Raw genomic sequence first — 22,423 nt, 5'->3', positions numbered from 1 at the left:
TCACGCACTGTGCAGCAACTGCCGCTGCCCCTTCTGAGCCTTGTGGACTCTCTGCATGGGTCTGTCACAGCGTGCCTCATGCCACTGGCAGTTGCTTGCTTTCCTGACCGAGCTCCCGCAGACCTGGGATAATGTTTCATTCATCTCTGTGTCTACAGCACATAGCACATCGCCAGTAGAGTCTACTGGGAGCTCTGCTCGAATGTTCGTGCAATGGTTAGAAGGAGAAGGGGTAGAAACCTCTGCTTGTTTCTCCCTGCTCTCAGAATCCTCTACATTCTCCATTTACTGAGCCCTCAGCAAAGCCCCTCCCCTTAAGAGGACCCCACTAGCCCCTCCTGAGCCTCAGGAGCAGACACCTGTGATGAGCTGTGATGAAACTGGCAGTGATAAGGGAGAGATGTCATTACACACCACTTGTCTGGGCTGCCTTAACTCCAGGCATCCCTAGACAGCATTCTATGAAATAATCTGTTCCGCGCCTTCCCTCCCCACTGTTCTGAGTACTAAAAGGGCAGAGACCAGCTCCTACTGCCTGCTGCCAATGCCTACTGTGTTATCTGGAAAAGTAAGCACTCCAGAAATACGTATGAGAAATTAATTACTCAAGTAATGTTTATGACATGATGTTGTAAAAGCCTTTCTAAAGGCTGAATGCGTGAGGAACATTGCTGCTGCTCGTGGTGCAAAGGTGCCCTTCCCTCAGTCCCTCCTGACCCACAGGACGGAAGTGTTGCCTCCAGCCCTTCTCCAAGGGTCTTTCATTCCATCTATTTCCGCACTTACTTGATCGGCAGCCCCTGCGAGGGCAGCCCCAAGGTTGAGGCTCTGGGGCCTGGGGCAGGGCTTCGTGGTCACGTGCTCTTCTTCTTGGCATTGGGACTTCTCAGGAAAACAGCCCGGCTCTGCATTCATCCTGTCGATCTCCTGGGCCAGGCGCACGAGGAGCTCTGGACTAAGTGGACTATCCCTGTCCCTGCTGCTCAGCACCAGCTGCTCTTTGAGGAGGCTGATGATGCTGTGGGCATTCTTCAGTTTTCCCTGGAGCTTTCTGAACTCGGCCTGAAGGCTACTCTCATTCAGACCCCCCTTGGTTGCCACAGTTCCCAGCGTCACCTCGCCCTTCTCCTTGTCTTCCTCTATCTCCCATCCGTCAGACATTGCTTCTCCTATCTGCTCTTTCAGCTCTGCATTCTCAAGGCAAAGGCTCAGCATGGCATTCCTGCAGAAAGCACACACAGTCAGGGGCTGCTTCTGGTCTCTGCCTCAGGTCCCGACAGCACCCCCCGTCTCAGTCCAGCAGAGACTCGGAGACACCCCAAAGCGTGAAGCCACCTCAGAGGCCTACAGCTGCTCCCTTATACCGTAGACAAGGGAACCAAGGCTCAGGAAGAGAGTGAGCCTTGCCCACACTACCACCGCTCCTTGGTGGCAACACAATTACTAAAAGCCTTGGGCTTAACACACTCCGTCTTTACCCATGTCGTGGAGACCTCCTATTCTAATTTTAAGTGGCCTCTGGAATAAACAAGGTTAAGAAAAAAAAGAAAGAAAGAAAGACCTTGCCGAGGGCAAATTTATTATTAATTATCTATTAATTATCATCAGTTTCCAACCACTGGATGAGAGATGGGGACCTAGGAAAACATGAAATAAATAATACTAGTCAGAACTGCAACCAAATGTACTTCTTTAAAAAAAAATTTTTTTTAAATGTTTATTTATTTTTGAGGGAGAGAAACAGGCAGAGTGTGAGCAGGGGAGGGGCAGAGAGAGAGGGAGACACAGAAACTGAAGCAGGCTTCAGGCTCTGAGCTGTTAGCACAGAGCCCGACGGGGGGCTCGAACCCACGGACCATGAGATCATGACCTGAGCCAAAGTCGGACACTTTACCGACTGAACCACCCAGGTGCCCCTCAAATGTACTTCTGTAATTATTTGCTTTATGCCTGGCTCTTGTGATAGATCATCTTTAGGAGGGTGGGGACTCTTTCTGTCCTGTTCACTCTGTATCCCCAGAGCCTCTACAGTGCCTGCCACAGACAACATTCATATTTATGGAAGAAATAAAACAGATAAACAACTAATTTTCACTAAGACATTCTAGGCCCCATCCTTTCTTCACACTAAACCCTTCAGCAGGGTTGGATGGAAGCAATAAAAAACATGGCTTTAGCAAGGCAATGCATTTAAATAGGCATTTTGCTTAACCTCTTTGAGCCTGTTTCCTGTTGCATAAAATAAGGATCACTCATACCTACTGAAGTAATTGGATGCTGAAATGAAATTGCATATATGGTATGGTTAACTCAGGGTCTGAAACAGAGAAGTCATTTAATCCTGCTGTACTAGCTGCAAACCTGAAAAACACTAACATAGAATCCTATGAGGTGCTTGTTAAAAAAAAAAACAAAAAAACAAAAAAACAAAAAAAAAAACACCCAAAACTTTAGAGCTAAGGCCTATCAATCTACTTTTTACTTAAGTTCTGCAGGTGATTCTTAAGCACACTAAATTGAGAACCACTGACTAGAAGGGGCAAAGGAAACAAGTAATTCACACCCAGAAGGATTAGCAGTTGGATAACCCCCCTCGATTGGGTTTCTTAGAATCCTGAAGTCTTGGAATCAAGAGCAGGGCTTGTCTAGTGAGAATCAAGGAAGATAATTCTTTAGGACATAGGAATCAGACAGGCTCTCCATGAGACAGTTTCCTCAATGGAGAAGAAGGGGGATAGGGCTTTTGCCAAAACAGAGGTGTAAGAGGGAGAGAAGGGAATGCATGTATAGTATGGAAAACAATGCTTGATATTATGTTATAGCTTCATGTTTTGGGGGAAAATTCCTTTGTTTTCATGATAGTAACTGATGAAGTCTCAAAAGACGGATAGATCCTAGCTTCTACAGTATCTGTGATTCTTAAGGTTGGGTGGAGAACTAAACCAGAGTTTCAGGTTAGTAACTCCAGGGAAAAAAAGAAAATAATCCATGAAGGTACTGACATGTGGTTTAATTGTATATTCAGCTGTAGTATCAAAAGAGATGTACTGTTCTTACCCATGAGCTTAACCAAGTTTACATATAAAAAAGGCTAGAGAAAAGTTATGTTTGGGGCAGCTGGCTGGCTCAGTCGGTAGAGGGTGCGTCTCCTGATCTCGAGGTTGTGAGTTCAAGCCCCACATTGGGCAGAGAACTTACTTTAAAAAAATAAACAGGGGCGCCTGGGTGGCTCAGTCAGTTAAGCATCTGACTTCGGCTCAGGTCATGATCTCACAGTCCATGAGTTCGAGCCCCGCGTCGGGCTCTGGGCTGACAGCTCAGAGCCTGGAGCCTGCTTCGGATTCTGTGTCTCCCTCTCTCTCTGCCCCTCCCCTGCTCATGTTCTGTCTCTCTCTGTCTCAAAAATAAATAAAAACATTAAGTAAATTAAAAAATTAAAAAAACCAAAAACTGAAAAAAAGTATGCTTTCACTTAAGTAGAAATAAATATCATAATAATTCAGAGTAAAAGAACCAGCATGAAGGATGCCCACAAGAATATTTCCAAAATTGTTTGGCAAAGTATACAACATAGAAGAAAAGGCTCAGATATTAAAAATTGGAAGGCAGGGGTCTAGCCATGGACTATTATGCAACTTTGAGCAAGTTACTAGAACTTTTTAGACCGGAGTTTCCTTGGCTATGAAATAAGGATTAAGCTAGATGCCAAGGTCCTCTTTGGCACTAATATCATTTGAGGACTCAGGGATGTTTAAGTGGCACATAATAGGGAAACAGTAGGGCATGAGTTAGATTTGCACCGCCGTGTTCTAAACAACAGGACACGAGGATTATGACCCTCAGGGGCGAATGAATGAAAGGATTAGCCGTACATCATTGGCACGATCCTGGAGCATCTTTTGAAAAAACACCGTTAAAAACAGAGTGGCCCATCTAGCCAGTGAATCAGCTATCTGCCACTTTTGTAAAGCTAACAAAACAGCAGAGATGATTAAAATTGCTATTCCATGATTTAAGGATTTACACTGCTGAGGGAGAGCTGCGTGGGGATGAAGGGGCCCCTGTATAAACTCTCCTCCACAGACCATTCTGCCCTGCATGTAATAGTGAAGCATCGTGGGTAGCAGGAGAGTCCTCATATGATCCAGTCAGTTCCAAAGAGCAATGCCTGTCATACAACTGGGAGGTTTTCACTTGTGACTGTATGGCTAATAATGGGCATTATTATATTGAATTAAGACCACATTTAAATAATTTGAATGGTAATTATTGATAATCACTACTATCCAATATTATTAACTCTTCCATAAAGAATTTGAGCCATTCGTGCATGGAGCTTGGGCTGTGGGCCCAAAAGCCCTAAGCACAAATGCTTGGCTGCAGCAAGGTGAGCTCCTTGGCTCTGGTGGCCTCTCCACCGCAGGCTCTCCTTCTCTGGGGGTGTCCTACCTGATGTGGGCCACAGAGGAGAATCCTGCTTCCTCAATTTGAGCCTTTAGCTCTTTCAGTTCCCCCTCAGCTCTTCTTTTCTCCTCTAAGTGCTGGTGGATCTCAGCCCTCAGGTGGAGCATTTCCTCCTGAAGACCCCTGTTACCATCCCCTCCTGTCGAGGAAGGAGGGGGAAGACATATGTTCTGGGTCTCTGCAGCTGCCAGGCTTTTCTCCAAAGCCACCTTGATGAGCTGAAAGGAAAGCATAATTTAAAGAAGTTAGGTCATGAAGGGGGATCCCAAAGGAACATCAGATTGCAAACGCAGCCTTTAGTGGGGACAAAAAAGACGGCCCTAAAACAAGCTCCCCCTAAGGACTTCCTCAGCCATAAGGGTCCTGGGCACTGGTTTGGGTGGGGAAGACACCAGGAGAGTGGGGAGAATTAGTGCCATGGGCAGGAAGAGCAGCATCCAGAGGTAGGTGAGGAAAAGACACAAGCACTTCATAAATAAAAGCAAATGCCAACACATGAGGTGTAAACAGGACTGGAGAGCGTGGATGCTGTGATTGTTCCCTCTCCGTGGGACAGAGCGAGGAAAGTCTTCTCACAAGTCAGGAAGCTTCCCTGACTTCCCAACATTGGAGTCCTCAACTGCAAAGAGCACAGCTTGAGACACCAGCACTCAAAGCCGAAGGCCATGTCTGTACCTAAGACTCTAAAAAGGATGACTAAGACGGAAAGCACTCAGCTACAGGTAAAACAGAAGCTTAATTTCACGAGCAGCAGGAGAACCACACCCTCCAACGATGGAGAAGTTAGTGAGGCCACCTGCCCAGCAGCCAATGTCACGTGCTATTATCCTGGTGCTGATGCTGCCAGCCAAACTCTCTACAAATCTAAGCTCGTGAGAAGGAAACAAGGTGGAAATAATTTCAGCACACCTTTCTATTAAAAAAAAAATTTTTAATGTTTATTTACTTTTGAGAGGCAGAAAGACAGAGCATGAGCAGGGTAAGGGCAGAGAGAGAGAGAGGGAGACACAGAATCCAAAGCAGGCTCCAGGCTCTGAGCTGTCAGCACAGAGCCCAACGCGGGGCTTGAACCCACGAACCACGAGATCATGCCCTGAGCCAAAGTCGGACGCTCCATTGATTGAGTCACCCAGGCACCCCAACACCTTTCTGTTTTTTGAGGATCTTTTTGAAGTTACTTTTCAGTGTGTCAACTCAAGCAGGTTATATAGTTTTTCCTCAAAGGAGAGTTGTTTTAACTTGAAGACTTTCTTATTGTTCCTCTCCAGTTTTCCCTAGGCTTTTAAAAGTGTAGAAACCAAAACCTGAGTATGACAACCTACTCAGTGTATGACTATTTTAGTGCAAGGATTTCTTGTACATTTGTCCAATATTAATACATCCCAGTGTCATGCTGCTTCATTTTCCTCTCTGTGACTGCACTCTGGGATTCTACTCAGCTTCAGGTATATTGTTATCTTCCAGTTTCCCACCTCTCTCCCACAGCTGTTTCTGGGTCATGTTGTTTCCTCTATGTGTGTCAATAATGTGACTTCCACTTGTCACTTGTAAATTCATTCTGGCTATACAGAATCATTTCTCAAGGGTCAAAGTCCTCAAAATATTTGATGTGCATCTCCAGAGATCAAGGAGTAGCCACTCGACCGGGGATGATTTGTGGAGTTAATCATATGCTTTATACCTTCATTCAGGTCACAAATATATTGAACAGAACAGAGCCCAGAGCAGCTTAAGTGGATCAATGATTGAGCTGCTTGGCTTGGCACAGAGCCATTGACTTTGGCTGGTAACCGAGCGTGGTGAAATCTAGGCTGTGAGTGTGTGTGGGGGGGGGGGGGCTGATTCACAGTGTGCATTTGCAATGGCGGTGAGCAGCACAGCAGTTGAGGTTGCAAAGGAAAAGAAAGAAGAAACATGCATGGACACAGTTGCTCATTTCCTAGGCATTTCTAGGGTTCTGAGCCTGGCATTTGTCTCTATGGTCTGCTGCTGGGCTTAGTTAGGACTGGCCTATCTCCGCGTGTGCCACCAAGCATTTGGGACAAAAATCAGGAAAGGGAGACTGGATAAAAACCACTTTTGAAAATTTAGGACCTCAATCCCTCATTTAAACTATGTGATATTACCTTTCTATGTAAACCCTTTTCAACTAACTTCAATAAACACTGCCTTCAGCTTTGAATATGGGCACATTTATTCTTTTCTAAAACTTAAGGGTTTGTTCCTTCTGCCTGAAAATAACGTCTCCCTGTAATGTCTCACCTATTTTTAAAGTACCTTTCTGGATGTATGTTATCTTCTACTGACTGAAATATGCCTAGTTTCCTTAAAAAGAAAGTTAAGAACCATGGAACGTCAGTACCAGGAGAGACCTGAAGGCCCACCTGGTCTAATTTCCCCCTTAAAAATGAGAAAATAGAGAGACGATTTGTTCCCAGGCTAATTTGGGTTTTCTTATTTTCACGTTAAAGGGAGCTTACTTTGGCTAACTTATCTGTAAAATTGAAATACAAATGCATGAAAAATGACTCAGAGTCTAGCCTTTTCAACAGTTTTTCTTTCCCATCTATGGAAAGTTAATATTTCTATATTTCTCCCAAATAAACTCCCAGGGTTTCCAGTCTGTAGGGTGGTAGTATGGATCCTTTAGGCCCACTGTTAGTTGTATCTAACAGGTTCCTCCTCCACCACCCCGCACCATTTCCTAACTCATCTGTTGTAATGCTTCCATGGTATAAACTTTGTTGTATGCGGGGTTTCCTTTTACCCCAGAGAAGTCTACATGCATGTCTGATCTCTCGTTTGCAATGAGTTGTTTTTTGCCCAATTACATTATGTCTCACCATGTAAATCAGTTCTCACACAGCATGGAGGGCATTCAAAATAATTTTTCCTTACATTCTTCACACTAAGTCTACTGACTTTTTCCTCCTTCGTCACATTTGAATCTCGATTCTTGATTAGCTTTTTTCTACTGCAAAAGTTAAAATGAAGGAAGGCACTACTTGATTCATTTCACCGGTGCTTCCCAGGTATTTACAGACTTACATTTGCTTGAGAATGGGATTTTGTGGGAGATGCCTGGGGAAAATTACCAATATAGCTAGACCTGAGACTTCCTGGGGTGAGTGAGTCTAAAAATAAGAACGAAGCAACTTGCTGTGGCCAAAAGATAGCTCTTGCCTTGAAGGAACACCAAGTTGGATGTGCTTGTTAGGGGAAGATGTGTATGCCTGAGGTAGGAAGGTAGCCTGGTGTTGAGTAAAGTTTACCTTCCAAGGACACAGCAGGGAGGAACTCAGAGACTAATTATAAGGGACCATTTCCCTGGAAACCAGCAAACACAGTTTTGAGAATCTTGACACAGAACAGTTATGACAAAAGAAGCTTTATTCGTTTGGTAGCAGGAGAGTCACACCCTCAAAACCCCAGAAAAGTTGAAGTGAATTTACAATGATTTCATACACAAAGGTTCCTCCTACCCCAAACTGGAGACAGATTTTCAAGGACAGATGATGGAAAGAAAATGATGCTTACCCAAGACATTCTTCGTCCAGCAGGTATAAAACTTTGTCTATCATGACATGTCTATCAAGCCCTAATCTAAATGTCTGTTAACTAATAATTTATTAAGTATTGCTGCCAAGTAATAGGGCAGACGTTGCAAGGGAAATATACATGCTCCAATGTAAAGGTTTATTCCAGGGTTGAACTGACCTCCTCAAAATGTGGTCTGGTCATTTGCTGCGTGCTAGGCTATAGGAAGGAAGGTTTGGGAAGAACAACTCTACAAACCAGTTTGCCCACAGCTGAGAATGAGAGCAAGGGGCTTGTGCTACCACACGTAGGTTAGACCGTGTTAGTCAGAATCTGGTTTTCTTCACATCTGTGTCTCTTGTTCACTTATTCTGGAATTAATCGGGTCCACAGCAGCAATAACCACCAGTGACCGGCAGACATCCCAATCGAACTGTCTTAGAGTGGACATCTGCTTATCTTGCAGATCCCCCTTTTCTCCCCAAAGCTCCTCAGGGACATCAGGGCATGGGAAGCAGAGGAATCTGTCTGGAGGGGCAGTAGTATCCATCATTCAGGTCACAAGCATTGGTTAGGGGGACTCAGAAGAAGCTGTTCAAGCAAAAGGAGAAGAGGAACTCATGCAGGATCTCGAGGGAGACGTGAGGGTCAGGTACAGCTCAAGCAACAAAAAGGGGAACTTGGTGGAAGGTAAAGAAACTGTGTGGAGGATATGAGGGATCTCAGACAACTACCTACTTGAGGACTACTCATGTCCTCAAGAACCGAAGACTGTGACAAGTTCCGTGAGATGTGAGGAATGCTCGTGTGGGCTCTTTTTCTCATACAGGAGGTATAGAGGCCAACCCAGAAAGCCTCATGTCCCCTGAAGTTTTCCTAATAGCTCCAAGGAAGCCATCACTGGAAAAGCCCAGCTACTTCTGCAGAAGGACAGATACCAATGTTCCACTTTCTCCCCAACAACTCAGAGGCATGGTCCATCTAGGAGACGTGATTGCTAAATGTCACTGGGCAAGGTGGAGACACAGAGGAGTGCCAGTGAGTGCCATGGGGTCACTGTTGGTGACTTAATCTCTGAGGTCCAGGACATTCAACTCTTGAGCTTGAGAACATGCTGGTTTACACCTTCACTGATGGTTGGTGGGAACAGTGTTTCAGCCTTGGGTACCAAGTTCTGAGGTTTGATGGGGACTTGCTCTTGAAGTGTCACCTGCTGGTCACTGGCATGTCACAACCTGCATGGTCTGTTGGTCGCCCAACAGACTTCTCTTTTGCACAACAAGATTTCACCAGGACAGATCCCTACTTTGGAAGCATTCTGATCCTCTCGGAGGTTCTCAGAGAGCACTCTCCTGAAGCAGGTCTTAGGCCTGCACCTCCCCGATCAGCCCTCCGATGACTCCCTGTCTTCTGTGGTGTTTCAGATACAAAAACCCAAGAGGGGAACTGTCCAAGGCCTTGTTGTATGTAAAGATTCTTCTGACGCTAAAGCTATAGATGGTACATGGGAGCAAGGGTGGGAAGGAGGGGGCAGGGAGTGGGAGCAAGAGATAGAAGGAGTAAAAAATAAAAAATAAAAGTAGATTGGAGAGAAAAGTGGAGTGAGGATGGGGGTTGGCAAGGTGGCTGGGAAGCTTGGGGGGGCAGAAGACTGGAAACTGGTTTTTAGTAAAAGATAGCTTCTTACTTTAGGTTCGCAGGGGCTGCAGGAGACCACCAGACCCCAAAGAGCTATGAGCCTTCCACCCTGGGAACCCAGAACCTGACTTGGACTTACCTGCTGGTGGCTGTTGTGTGCAGCCTCCTCCTCGATGCTGTCGGTGAACTCGGTACTAGCATCTTCAGTATCGTCCCCTGCAGCTGCACCTGGAAGTGAGTCCAGAAGAAAAAGGTGACTCCTTTCACAGGTGGCTTTCAGATAGCAGCTACAATTACACTTTTTTTGCACCTGCCTCTGATTTCTTTCTTTCTCCACATGCGTGACCCCCTAGCCAGCAGGGCTGAAGGCAGGACCAGTGTGCCAGATGTGTAGAAAAGCCTTTTTTGCTATCACTATTAGTATAGCATTGGACTAACATACAACTTAAGTCTTAAAACCTTCTATGGCTTTGACTGCACAGACCTGTACCTGAGAAGCTGGCTGTTAGATAGGGTGATCACCCTTCTCACCTATTTCCAGAAAGCCTGAATTATTCTCTGTCCTGCCAGTCTGGCAATGTAATAACTTTCTCTTCTGAGTTATGGGCCCAACATGACTAATCTTTTCCCCCACTAATGAGTGCTCAGAGGGTCTGTATTTACTCGGGATTAAGGGCACCCGACTTTTCTCATACTTTCCCATCTCTGGGATCAGTTGTGCATGGGGTGACAATCTCTCTGAAGAACACCCCTCTAGGGGCTTTATGTCCTACAGAAGCTCAAGTCCAGTCAAGACTCAAGGCACAGAATGATTTGGGTGCTTCCTAATTCCTTCCTTTAACCTCCCTATCTCTCTCAAACTCTTGTTCAATGCCAACATCTTTTGCCTAAAGGGTTTCTTATACGTCTTTGTCCAAGTGGGTTTTAATACTTTTTTTTTTTTTTTAGTTTATTTATTTTGAGAGAGAGAGAGAGAGAGAGAGAGAGAGCGAGCAAGCAGGGGAGGAGCAGAGAGAGAGAGAGAGAGGAAGAGACAGAATCCCAAGCAGGCTCCATTATGTCAGCGGACCACAATCTCACAAATGTTGAGATCATGACCTGAGTAGAAATTAGGAGTTGGAGGGGCGCCTGGGTGGCTCAGTAGGTTGAGCGTCCGACTTCGGCTCAGGTCACGATCTCGCGGTCCGTGAGTTCGAGCCCCGCGTCGGGCTCTGTGCTGACAGCTCAGAGCCTGGAGCCTGTTTCGGATTCTGTGTCTCCCTCTCTCTGACCCTCCCCCTTTCATGCTCTGTCTCTCTCTGTCTCAAAAATAAATGTTAAAAAAATTTTAGAAAAAAAAAAAAAAAAAAAAAAAAAAAGAAATTAGGAGTTGGATGATCAACAGACTGAGCCACCCAGGCGCCCCATAATACATTCTTTTATTCCTTAAAGATGAACACCGTCACCCTAGAACACAAACATCTATGCCTTGCAATAAGGGACAAGTAGCTGAAATTCATGGTCTGGGCAAAGGTCTTAGACAGTGTTGATCAACAGAACTTTCTGCAGTTCTATGCATGTGCTGCCCAACACAGCAGACATATGTGGCTACTGAGCACTTGCAATGTGGCTAGCATGATTGAGGAACTAAACTTTTAATTTAAAAATTCAACTAGCCATACATGGCTAGTGGCTGCCATATTGGACAGAACAGAGCTAGGGCCTTTCTTCCTCTCCACATCTGTCTAATAAGAGACTGTCCATCCAATTTTAGATTAAGACCTGTGGCCCACATTACTCATTTCTTCTGAAAATGGAGGATTTATGATGGTTGATTCATTTTAACACCAAGGAAAATCTACCCTGATACTTCCTGGGTCTGTAGAACAGGTCTTACAGAACCTACCCAAGTTAGAGAAGCTTGAGATCTAGTTCTCACCTCCGCAACCAACCTATTAAAACTCCTCTTCTGACCACTGAGTAACCTGGGCCTGAAAGAGATTAGACGGTGGGTCCATGGTTATACAGCTAGTCCTGACAAGAGCTATGCCAAGAAGTCACGTCTTTGGACTTTCAGACAGAGGTAACTCACTATTCCTTCTGGTGACAGATTAGATATTTATTTTTGTTTCTTCTTCCAAGACCAAAGAACCTGCTTCTGAGCTCAGACCTCCATGGATGAAAGTCTCTGCACGAACAGTGACCATTCACTACCCTCGCTGCAGATAAGGTGAACAGGAGCAGTTCACACCTACATTGCATCTCTTGTCATCTGCAAGTTCAGGCCAGAGTGCAACGACCCAGGCCAATCTCGTTAAAGTATTAAAAGGTAGTAAGCATGTTGCCCTAACAACTTAATCTTATGACTCATTCCATGAATGTTGCGTTAACTTTGGACCGAGTTCCTGTACCCTGTACCATAAAGTCTGACCTACAAAGAGGTATATCCACCACTCAGCACTTTTGGAGATTCCCTGGCAGACAGTGTACAATAGGCATTTCCAATACTCCATCTTTCAAACCAGCCCCAGAACCATGTCATCCACAATACTGGTTGTGGAAGAACACGCCCCCTACGCTTTGGCGACTCACTGAATCTGGGATGATGATTCACTTGAGGACATCCCAATCCTATCATGCTTATTTTGGAAAATATTCCCTGTACCACAGTAGAGATCAGAATCTTTTATTTTTTTTTTTTCCCTGCAAAGAGAAGGAATGTCCCACTCAATGACAGATTAAGAAAATATAGTTTTCACATTGTTTTCACATTGAGCATTGGGCCAGAGAATGATCCTGTGGTTGAAGAAAGCTCAGCTGTAGGAGTTCAGGTCCTCCTCTCCATATTGTTCTTGGTGGCTTGGATGGGGCCATGCTGCCTCACAACCCCAGGGGATTCCTATGCTAGGTTCCAGGAGTAAGGTAAGGGAGGACTAGAAAAAAGTGACTGTCCCTGGTCTTAAAGGCTTTTATCTCATACTTTCTTCCCTCCACTTACCTTTGTCAGCCTTTCTGATGCCACATCTGCATTTTTAGGTAATCTTCTCTTTAATTCATTCAGGGACAGAATACCACAGTTTTGACTTCATCGGGAGTTAGATGGACACAAAGTAAGAATGCCCATTTCATCCCAACATTCCATTACATAGGTGTTTTCCTTTTCTTATTCTTAGCTAGCTCAGCCTGCTCTAGCTCCGTTGGGGGAACTTCAATGGTTGCTCAGCCTTTTACCAATTTGAGTTAGAATGCTGAAAGCTTTGGGTGGGGGGGCTGGAATAAAGGTGAAAAAAATTTATAGAAAATATTGGAATAAGTTATCCTACGTAGAGCCCTGTAAGTTTACCCTAAACACCTTTCTTTCTGTTTTGTTTTTGTTTTTCGATCAATGATGATAAAAGAACTTCTCTTTTGTGAGGGAACACACTTTCCTAAGCTTTTACAATGCAACAAAATACTATCTTCCAAACTAACTTGGAATGCTCTAAATTTCTAACTTACAGGCACTATACCTTATATTCACGACCATACTGCTAATTATTTTACATACCCTGAAAACTAAGAGTCTGTCACTTCAAATTTAATTTTCTTCTCCAGGTTTTATCTCCAGGTTAAGTTTTATATGTTAGACTAGAAATTTTATTAAACATTTTTTTTATTGGAGGCTTTGATGGTGGCTCTGAAATTTGAGAAATTGCAAATTTCTCTCTATATTTCACATATATAATGGACGTGGTACCTAAAACTCCCCGTTAGGTTTAGAAAAGTATTTTCTCCCAGCTATCTGGCTTGATACAGTACACAGAAATAAAAGCCTCTAAAATACTTTAAATCCTTAAGTGAAAATTTAATTGTTATGCATACGTATTCTTTTAATCATTCAAACAATAATTGAAATTTTTGTGGAACTTTGTAAGTTGAGGATGGCATAATTAATAAGAATATGGACTCTGGAGCCTGATTATCTAGATTAGATTTCTGCTCCTGTCCTTAGTTATGTGACTTTAGGCAAGTCACAACTTTCTGTAACTGTTTCACCTCTTCCTTAGGGTTAATGGTGATATCCACTCCATACAGTTGTAGTGAACTTCAAAGGATTTGCTGCTTTTGAAGTGCTTAGAACAGTGCTTGGCATACAGTGTGTACCCAATAAATATGGCCTTGAATCAATATTAGTATTATTGTTGGTAAACTGACATGGAACCATGGGCTGAAAAAAGGTGGCCCCAGAACATAAATGTAATCAGCAGAGAGAAATTTTATACCTAATGTTATTAACTGGAAGATCTTGATGGAGTCTATTCTGCACTTCCTTACTTCTATCTGCTTCCCGTAACAGGAGGTTTGAAATAATACTTTTTGGTCTCTCTGCATCATAGGAGAGTCGCAAGAACAGAACTTGCAGCAAGGTAGGATGCATTCTTTTGAACAGGTCTTTTATAAATAGGACTCATCATTATTACATTATAACTGCCTTACAACGCCATCATGTATGAATAAGCCTTAGGGGAAAGGTCATACAGTGTTATTTTCATTCTTCAGTAAAGGAGCCAAAACTGGGTTGTCCCCAAATTCTACTCTACAGTCATTATTGTTTCCCCTTTTAGCCATTTATATTCAACCAACAGAAAAGGAGTAATATTTCCCATATAGTTACTCAGAACATAGCAGGAGTCACATCTGATTTTGGAAGGGGACGGAAAGAGCAAGAACCGTACAGAAGAAGCAGGCGTGTGGTGCTAAGCCCTGGGGTGGTGTTGCCCTCAGTGCCAGGCCCTCGGACCAGATCCTCTGGGCCATCACGCTTGCACTCTTAGGCACTCTGCCCTGTGCTCACCGCGAGAACTCTCGCATGTTCACATCATGAACCAGCTAAAATATCCCTGATTTAAATATTACAATGCTGTGTGACAAAAAAGGTCTCCTGTCAAACTGCCATTTCACCTGCATCCATTCCATTCTGAACCATAAAAAAATTGTAAGATTTCATATAGTCCTCCATAAGCTTCTGCTGAGAAAATGCTTGGACTAGACAGATTCCGGATCTGATCTTGGAACAGAAGTAGCTAGAAAAGAAAACTGCCATCTGCGGTCAAGTCCCTTTAAGACATAACTTTGTCGTTAATCTGCAACATCTCTCAAGCAGCTCTCCAGCTTGTAATTTATTCAGAAAGCATTTTCCAGTGACTTAAAATTCTGTAACATTAAGGAATTCCGCCTGCTCATGGCCTCTTTTTTGCCCCCTCAAAGCACACAAGAAGCGGGCTTTTCCCGGAACATTTGTGGGAATAGCACCACCCATCATGACAACTGGTTCCTCAAATCTCCATCCTGCTTGCTACTGCTCTCCTTCAGCAAGGAGACAAGAAAGAGTTTTTAAGGTAAAGTAGTTCACTTCACATTTCTGGGGGAAGCGTAATGCTATTTCTTTAGTCTCACTTCCTTGAGCGAGAATAATCCAGGTTTCTTCCTCTTCCTTCCTTTAAATAAACACAAAAGCATTCACTGATCCCAGAGCCTTAACTTTGGCTTGGAATTTTAGTATAATAATGATCAAGGGACTGATTGTCCTGTAAGGAAACAAACAAAAAAAGACATGAGCTTTCTCTACTTCTCATAAATCTTCTCAAGAATGAAACCAAATAGTGACTGTTTGGCCTTTGATACTTTTATTGGATCGGTAACAATTTTCTGTGTCTCAACTAAAGTAGCTAAATTCTAACACTTACGTACTTAAAAAGTACACTCTCCATTTCAGCACAAATGTTAACACAGTTGAACACAGCACAGTGCCATGAATAAATGAACTTCCAGAGGAAAATGTACAGCTTGTTTTGGTGAAAAAATAGTCCTGTGAATAATCTACTGCCAAGTTATTGGATTGTTTAACATGCCACTTCCTTCTTCATTTAAACTGTTATGAGATCACTACAGTTTTTCTCAACAGCCCTAGGATCAAAATTTTGTGTGATCAAAGTAAAGCTGTTTTTATTATCAAACTGAATACTTCATGGAAACAGATAGAAATTCATGATTTATAAAACATATTTGTACACACACACGGCTCTTAAAGTTTACAGATTGAGAGGTTGGTATTTTAGAGCAATGATTTTGTTAACTGCAAAAGGTAAGCACTACATATTAATGTTACACCAAAGGCAAAGCTAGCTACATGCATGTGCTAGACAATTCTGAGTTTTTAAAGGGAACAAGGAAGCCAATTTAGTTCATCTACTTAACACCCCTATTCTTCATATTATTTCCTAGCAAACATTTTCTTACTGAACTTTCTATATTTTATCCTTCTAGCTTTAGCAAAAGGAAAACAGTACGATAAATAAAAATTTTTATTTCTGGAATCTGACTTTAAACAACATTTTAAAGGGAAAGTAATGCCAAAAGAATTAGTACATCACTTTATAAGTTTAATCATTCTTTTTTGAAACCTGGTAAAATTCCCATTGTCCACTCTACGTGTTGTGATTCCCTACCACTACCCAACTTCCACTGGAAGCAAATTACAAGCAAAATTTTTATGTGGGAAACTCGTCCTGGCTCATGTGATTATATAGAAAGAAGTTGAGGACTTACCTTTTGTCAACACTCAGACTACTTAAAAGCAACATGTCTTCTAATTATAATAAAATTACGTAACAAAGTTATTACTCTAAATGTCTAGTGAGAGGGTATCTTAAATCCATATTCCAAAATGTTTTAAGACTCAGAAACTATTATCCTACAGAAATCACCCTGATGTATTTTCCCATGGACTCATTCCTCTGATTTCTTATTACCAGGTTACCCCATACAAGCTCCATATTCCTAGCTCCTCTTTCTATAGTCAAAATGGTTCTTTACTACTAAAGGGAGAAGAAAAGCTAAGTTTTAACTTGAAGAGAAAAGAGAGAAAATACTCGAGATGTTTGTATTTCACAGGATGTTAGTATCTGAAAAAGAAAGCTATTGCACTTATTCCAGCTCTGGTACCATTTCTACGAGCCAAGATGGATGATGGACTTTAAGGGCATGGGTCTCTAATATTTCATCCTAGCTTCCTAGGCAGTTTGTCCCATTTCCATGCAGGTCACTGGCGGCAGACCTGGAGAATTACTGCTGAGGCCCTAGTTGAAGAGGCAACTTGAGTTTTTCAGGGACATCCAGTGTGAAGATTCTAGGAATTTTTCATATAAAAAGATCATGAAAGCAGAGAAAACAGTAACTTTATCCTACCAAACAGGAACTAGAGTTTTCTAATACTAGCTCAAGGAAAGCAGAACTATTGAAGTTTTTTTTCCCTCTACGGTTTATAGTCTAAAGGGAAGTGACTGTAGGTAGGTCAACTTCTATTCCTCAGTGGAAGGAACAATTTTTGGTGTAGTCTGATCTGCTTCTCCTTTCCCTAATCAGAGGACCCCAGATTCAACTGGAAGACAGAACACCCAATTTTCTTAAACTGTTTCGAATCTAAAGCCAAACTCCCCAGGACCAGATACCAAATCAGCATAAATTAGCATAAAAGTGAAAGGTCTTTTATGTACACCTAGCCCAGAGGTCACTTAGGTATAAACTGTACAAGCAGGATATACTCAAGAACCTTCTAGGAAAACTTTTGTGGTGAGAATCTAATATCCTGTACAGGTCATGATTTTCTGGATCTTTATAGATCTCTTACTGTTCATAAGGACATGGACAAATCTTTTAAAAATATGAATAAGGAAGTAGAAGTACCAAAAATACCGTGCTGTCCACAGTGAGCGAAGAGAAGGGCGTGTGGGAGAGGGGTGGGTAAGATTAAGGAGAAGCGTGCATCTATCAAGGCAAAGGCTGGCAATATTAAAATAGCCCAGTTGTGCCTTTTCAGAAAAATAACGTGGCTAAACAGCTAAGAAGGAAACACCAGAAAAACGCTGACTTATACGAGGCACTAATAATCATCAGACTTCAACAATATAAACCTGCAACAGAAAAGAATTTAAGGGAAGTATCTATCAAAAGGACTCCCATTTCACTCATTAAATAAATCCTGGAGGTCCTTTACAACTCTACAGCTCTAAAATTATAGACTTCATCTACCCTGACCTCTTACCATCATTACTTTGCATATTTGCTATTATTCAAAAACAAAATGTAAGAAAAAACAAATCTATCCATATGGATTTTACTCAATTTAAGTTGTATGCTTCCAATTAATCATGGCCTGGATGTAATTCATTCATTTTCTCTCAAGATTTTTTCTTTTTTTTTTTTAAATTCAAGCACAAGGTTCTTGTGGGGCTCAGCCTCTGACTCTTGATTTCGGCTCAGGTCATGATCTGATGAGATCTGTGAGACTGAGCCCAGCGCTGGGCTCCACGCTGAGCATGCAGCCTGCTTAAGATTCTCCCCCCACCCCTCCCTCTCTCCCCTGCTCATGCACGCTCAAAAAAAAAAAAAAAAAAAAAAAAAAAAATTAAATTATTGTAATGTTGAAAATGCCTGACAAAGGTAAAATAATCTAGTAAGATAAAGGGTCTGTACTCCTGAAGAGAGAATAGAATCATTTTATATCATGCTTAATAGAATTATGTGAATGATGTGGCCTATCACAGCATCATCTGTCTATGGGTTATAGAATAAAATTCATCAGAGTCGAGTTCTCTAATAAGATGCCAAATTATCCCACAAACTGTTAGACTAGCAACCCCTCTCCAGGTAGCACTGTTTGCAAGCCTCATTCCAGGACATTAGTAGCAGATTTTAGCCATATCTATGGTAGCAAAATCAACCTCTTAATTTACCCTTTCTCACAAAATCACTTAATTTTCTAAAACGTTCCCCAAGGATCAATATTAAAGTAACTATAGCACTAGTCTGTCTCTTTGGGACCCAAATCAGGACCAGAATTCACTTACTTTCCTCCCCTGCTTATCTATTATGATAATTTTTCAATAGGAAGTTGGGTTTCTCATTATTCATCCAGCTACTTTAATATTTCTAACACTTAGTAACAGTTCAGGATACCAAGGGAAATTTCTACTCTTGGAGGGGGATAGAAGCAGGGGTAGAAATTATCAGAAATTGCTGTAATCACTGAGTCATTAGAACCCAAAAAACCACCCATGTTTGAATCTAAACAGGACACTTGAAAGCTTCCTTGGTCTGTTAGCAAAATTAAGGAAAAAAAAAAAACCAAAACACTTCCTAAATGCGTTATAATCATATGACAGACTAGTCTTTGGTGGGTTTAAGTTTCTATAAGTTCAGTTACCCCCTCTTTACTTCTAGAACATTACAAAAAGCTATGTGCAGATGGTCTCTAAAGACTAGAAGACTAAGAAAGTAGATGGTTCCTCTGACACTTCCTATCTCCTTCCTCAAATGACCCCTCACCCCAAAGGCCATTAAAACTTAAAAGCATTTCCATGAAGAGAAAGGCTTAAGGCGATCAATCTTTTGCAAAATACTTAATCAGAACATCTCAGGGTGCTTCTCCTGGAGAACATTTTCTTCCCTGTCCATTTTGGTTTGACTGTTGTTACAGACATGGCTAAGGTTACAGAGACTTGGACAGAATTTAGAATGTAAGGCAACTTGTGTCAACCCACGAATGTGAAAGAAATACAAGTGTCATGTAAAAAATGGAGGGAAAACAGAAAAACCATTGGGTGCCCCCTAGGTGAGAAAGAGTATGCAGTCACATTTACGATGCTGGAAAGCCTCCAGTCCCTGTTCACCAAATTCTGTGTTTAAAAACTAAAATCTCAGCTTCTAATCTAGGAAACCTCCAACCAGCAGAAATACGAAACCTCAGGGTGTTGAACCCACAAAGCTCCAAAAAATCCTGGTTACTTTTTACACTCTTGGTATTTAAGATAGTAGAAATACAATCTACAGTGCCCCTTTCCTTATGCATCTCCTGCTACCATAAGAAAGCACTGAGACAATGACCAAAACCTGATATGTGATTTTTTTTTTCTAAACTATTCAAACACTCCAAAGCTTATTATTTTAATATGGAGTAATGTATAAGCACTAAAACATGAAAAACACAGGACTCCATTTAATGCCACTACCAAATGGCTGCAATAGGCTATTTAGTGAGATGCTGAATTTAGAGGGGGACATTACATTTGAAACTATCTTTTTTACATAAAGAATTGTGACTCTGAAAGACATGGGAAGCGTTCTTATTAATGTTCTGACTAAATAGTATACTCTTGGTTTAAAGAAAAAATACTGATGGAATTTCATCTGCATCTAATCTAATTTCACTATCCATTTGATTCAGTATCAACTCTGAAACAGTATCAGAGAAAAGGTTCACCGTAAACACTTGAATGGTCTTTGCCTCTGCTCTTCAGCTTGACCCTTGACCCTTCTACTACTTGCAGTGGGCTACGGCAAGACTTGGCTTTGATTACCTTCTGAGAAGGGTTATACCACTTTTGCAAAGTCATTCTTATGGACATTTAATCTCTCTCTTTTCTCTTTCATCTTGAAACTTTTATTTGATTAAAAAAATCCTCTCTCTCAAAGAGCAGGAGTTGACTGAATGGCAAAAATAATACACATGCATGAATTTATGACAGGATATGGTACATATGAAATGGGCGGTGAGGGCGGGGGAGGAATAAACTTTATTGGCCCACGGAAAGAGAAGAGGGAATGAGGGGGGCCGGGGAAAAGAGTGAATACGGGTGGGAAAACTGAAATGGAATGATTTAAAAGGTGCACATTCATTTTGTAACCTCCGCCATTCAACTCAGAGAGAGATCTGCACAGCGCCGCGCAGGGAGACCAAAGCGAGTTTCACTCTGTAGCTGATGCTACTTGCAGCAGTTCTACCATTACCAGGTCACCATTTAATTCTGCCAAAGCCAGACAAGGCTCTCGGGTTAGTGCAAACAAGGTTTTCCATCCTGGGCTGCAGTCTGACCCGCCAGTGCTCAGAAGGCATGCTTGTGACGAACTCGCACACTTTCCAGTTCCCCACCTCCAATGGCGGCCAGGGTCTCCAGCCTGCTTAAGCGCTCCAGGCTTCTTCCAAGAACTTCTTCTAGCCGACCACGTATCACCTGGACCCCTTCTAGTTCCACCTGCAGAGTTCGGTCTCTCTCAGAGCTGAGTAAACACGCCACATGGAAGGAAAATGGATTAGCTGTCAACTGTAATGAGTCTACATATACTTCCAAAGAGTCGTGAGACTTTCTAAAGGATGCTCTCCAGGACACAATCAACGAACACAGTCTTTGTTTTGGTACTGTTACTGTTCATTGCTGACAGATTAGCAAGGCCTGCTCCTTTATGCTAGATTCTGGGCCAATGTCACATAAAACTATAGCTCCTAAGACTTATCTCACACCTCTATAGCCAACATAAGAGAAATTCTGCTTTTTTAAAAAAAATTTTTTTTAATGTTTATTTATCTTTGAGAGAGACAGAGTACAAGCAGAGGAGGGACAGACAGAGGGAGACACAGAATCCAAATCAGGCTTCAGGCTCTGAGCTGTCAGCACAGAGCCCGACGCGGGGCTCGAACTCATGAACCACAAGATCATGACCTGAGCTGAAGTCGGACGCTTGACCGACTGAGCTGGGACCCAGGCACCCCAAGAAATTTCACTTTTTGACTAAGAGTATTCGTTTCTGAAAAAACAAAACCAGGAAAAACTACATGCAAACTGAAGCAATACTGAGGCAAACAGGACTGCTATTAAAGATAGGTGTTCTCTTGGGGCACCTGGGTGGCTCGATCAGCTCAGGTCATGATCTCACAGCTCGTGAGTTTGAGCACCGTGCTGGGTTCTGTGCTGACAGCTCAGAGCCTCGGTTTCGGCCCTCTCTGGCCCTCCTCTGCTCGTGCTCGGTCTCTCTCTCTCTCTCTCTCTCTCTCAAAAATAAATAAACATTAAAAAAATAAAATAAAATAAAGCCAGGTATTCTCTCATTTGTTAACCAAACTTGACACAGCGTTAAAAAGGAATCCAGTTCAAAGACTAAAGATCCAGAGATTCTTTAAAAAGTAATACAGTCAAGGGGTGCCAGGGTGGCTCAGTCGGTTAAGTGTCCAACTGAGGCTCAGGTCATGATCTCGTGGTTCATGAGTTTGAGCCCCCTGTTGGGCTTTCTGCTGACCACTCAGAGCCAGGAGCCTACTTCAGATTCTGTGTCTCCCTCTCTCTCTGCCCCTCCCCTGCTCATGCTCGCTTGCTCTCTCACTCAAAAATAAACGTTAAAAAAATTTTTTTTGAAATTAATACAATCAAGTTGTCCTATCATACCTCTCTTCTGCTTTCATTTTCTTCAAGGAGAAAGAAAAAAAATGCTTAAACTGAATACCAAACCAGAAGAAACTGAATAGTAAAATAATAAAAATTAGGAAAGAGAAAAGGGGTGAGGACCAAAGGCAAATGAGAAAAAAAATTAAGGGAATAATAGAAAATGAACCAGAATGCTATAATATACATGACCAAAAATCAAGAGGTACAAGCAAGCATATTCATCGTGATGGCCAGCAGTGATCCTGGATTGATATCGGCCATCACGATAAATATATTTTCTTTCACGATACTCAGTGAGTATCAATACCCTTTATACCCTTACTCTTGGAATAGAACAGCCCTTACCAGGACATGGAACAGAAGAAGGAAAGGAAAATACATTGAATGTTTACTATATGCAAGGCATTATTTGAGACATCTGACAAGTCTTCTCATTTGATCACTGTGTAGCTATATGAAAATAGGGACTATTTCTGACTTGAGACTTAAACACTAGGCTCAGAGCCATCCACACAACAAATGACAAGTTCAGTAGTGCCAGTGTCTTT

At 42.4% G+C, this 22,423-nt stretch overlaps 1 protein-coding gene across 5 annotated transcripts in view; it reads right to left on the bottom strand.

The window, feature by feature from the left end:
- The window catches only part of LOC122228569 (myomegalin-like), an 81,985-nt gene that overhangs the window by 31,574 nt on the left and 27,988 nt on the right, over positions 1-22,423 (bottom strand). For all 5 annotated transcript variants that reach the window (XM_042953673.1, XM_042953674.1, XM_042953676.1 and 2 more), the window contains exons 17-20: positions 20,588-20,715; positions 9,779-9,867; positions 4,450-4,682; positions 787-1,222 (exon numbers count right to left, since the gene is read on the bottom strand). In XM_042953673.1, coding sequence (XP_042809607.1) covers positions 787-1,222; positions 4,450-4,682; positions 9,779-9,867; positions 20,588-20,715 — 886 coding nt within the window. The remainder of the gene's footprint in view (positions 1-786; positions 1,223-4,449; positions 4,683-9,778; positions 9,868-20,587; positions 20,716-22,423) is intronic.

The sequence above is a fragment of the Panthera leo genome, chromosome C1 (assembly GCF_018350215.1).
Source record: "Panthera leo isolate Ple1 chromosome C1, P.leo_Ple1_pat1.1, whole genome shotgun sequence".
NCBI lineage: Eukaryota > Metazoa > Chordata > Mammalia > Carnivora > Felidae > Panthera > Panthera leo.
Note: the sequence above shows the minus strand (reverse complement) of the source record. Positions and strands in the feature narration are given on the sequence as shown.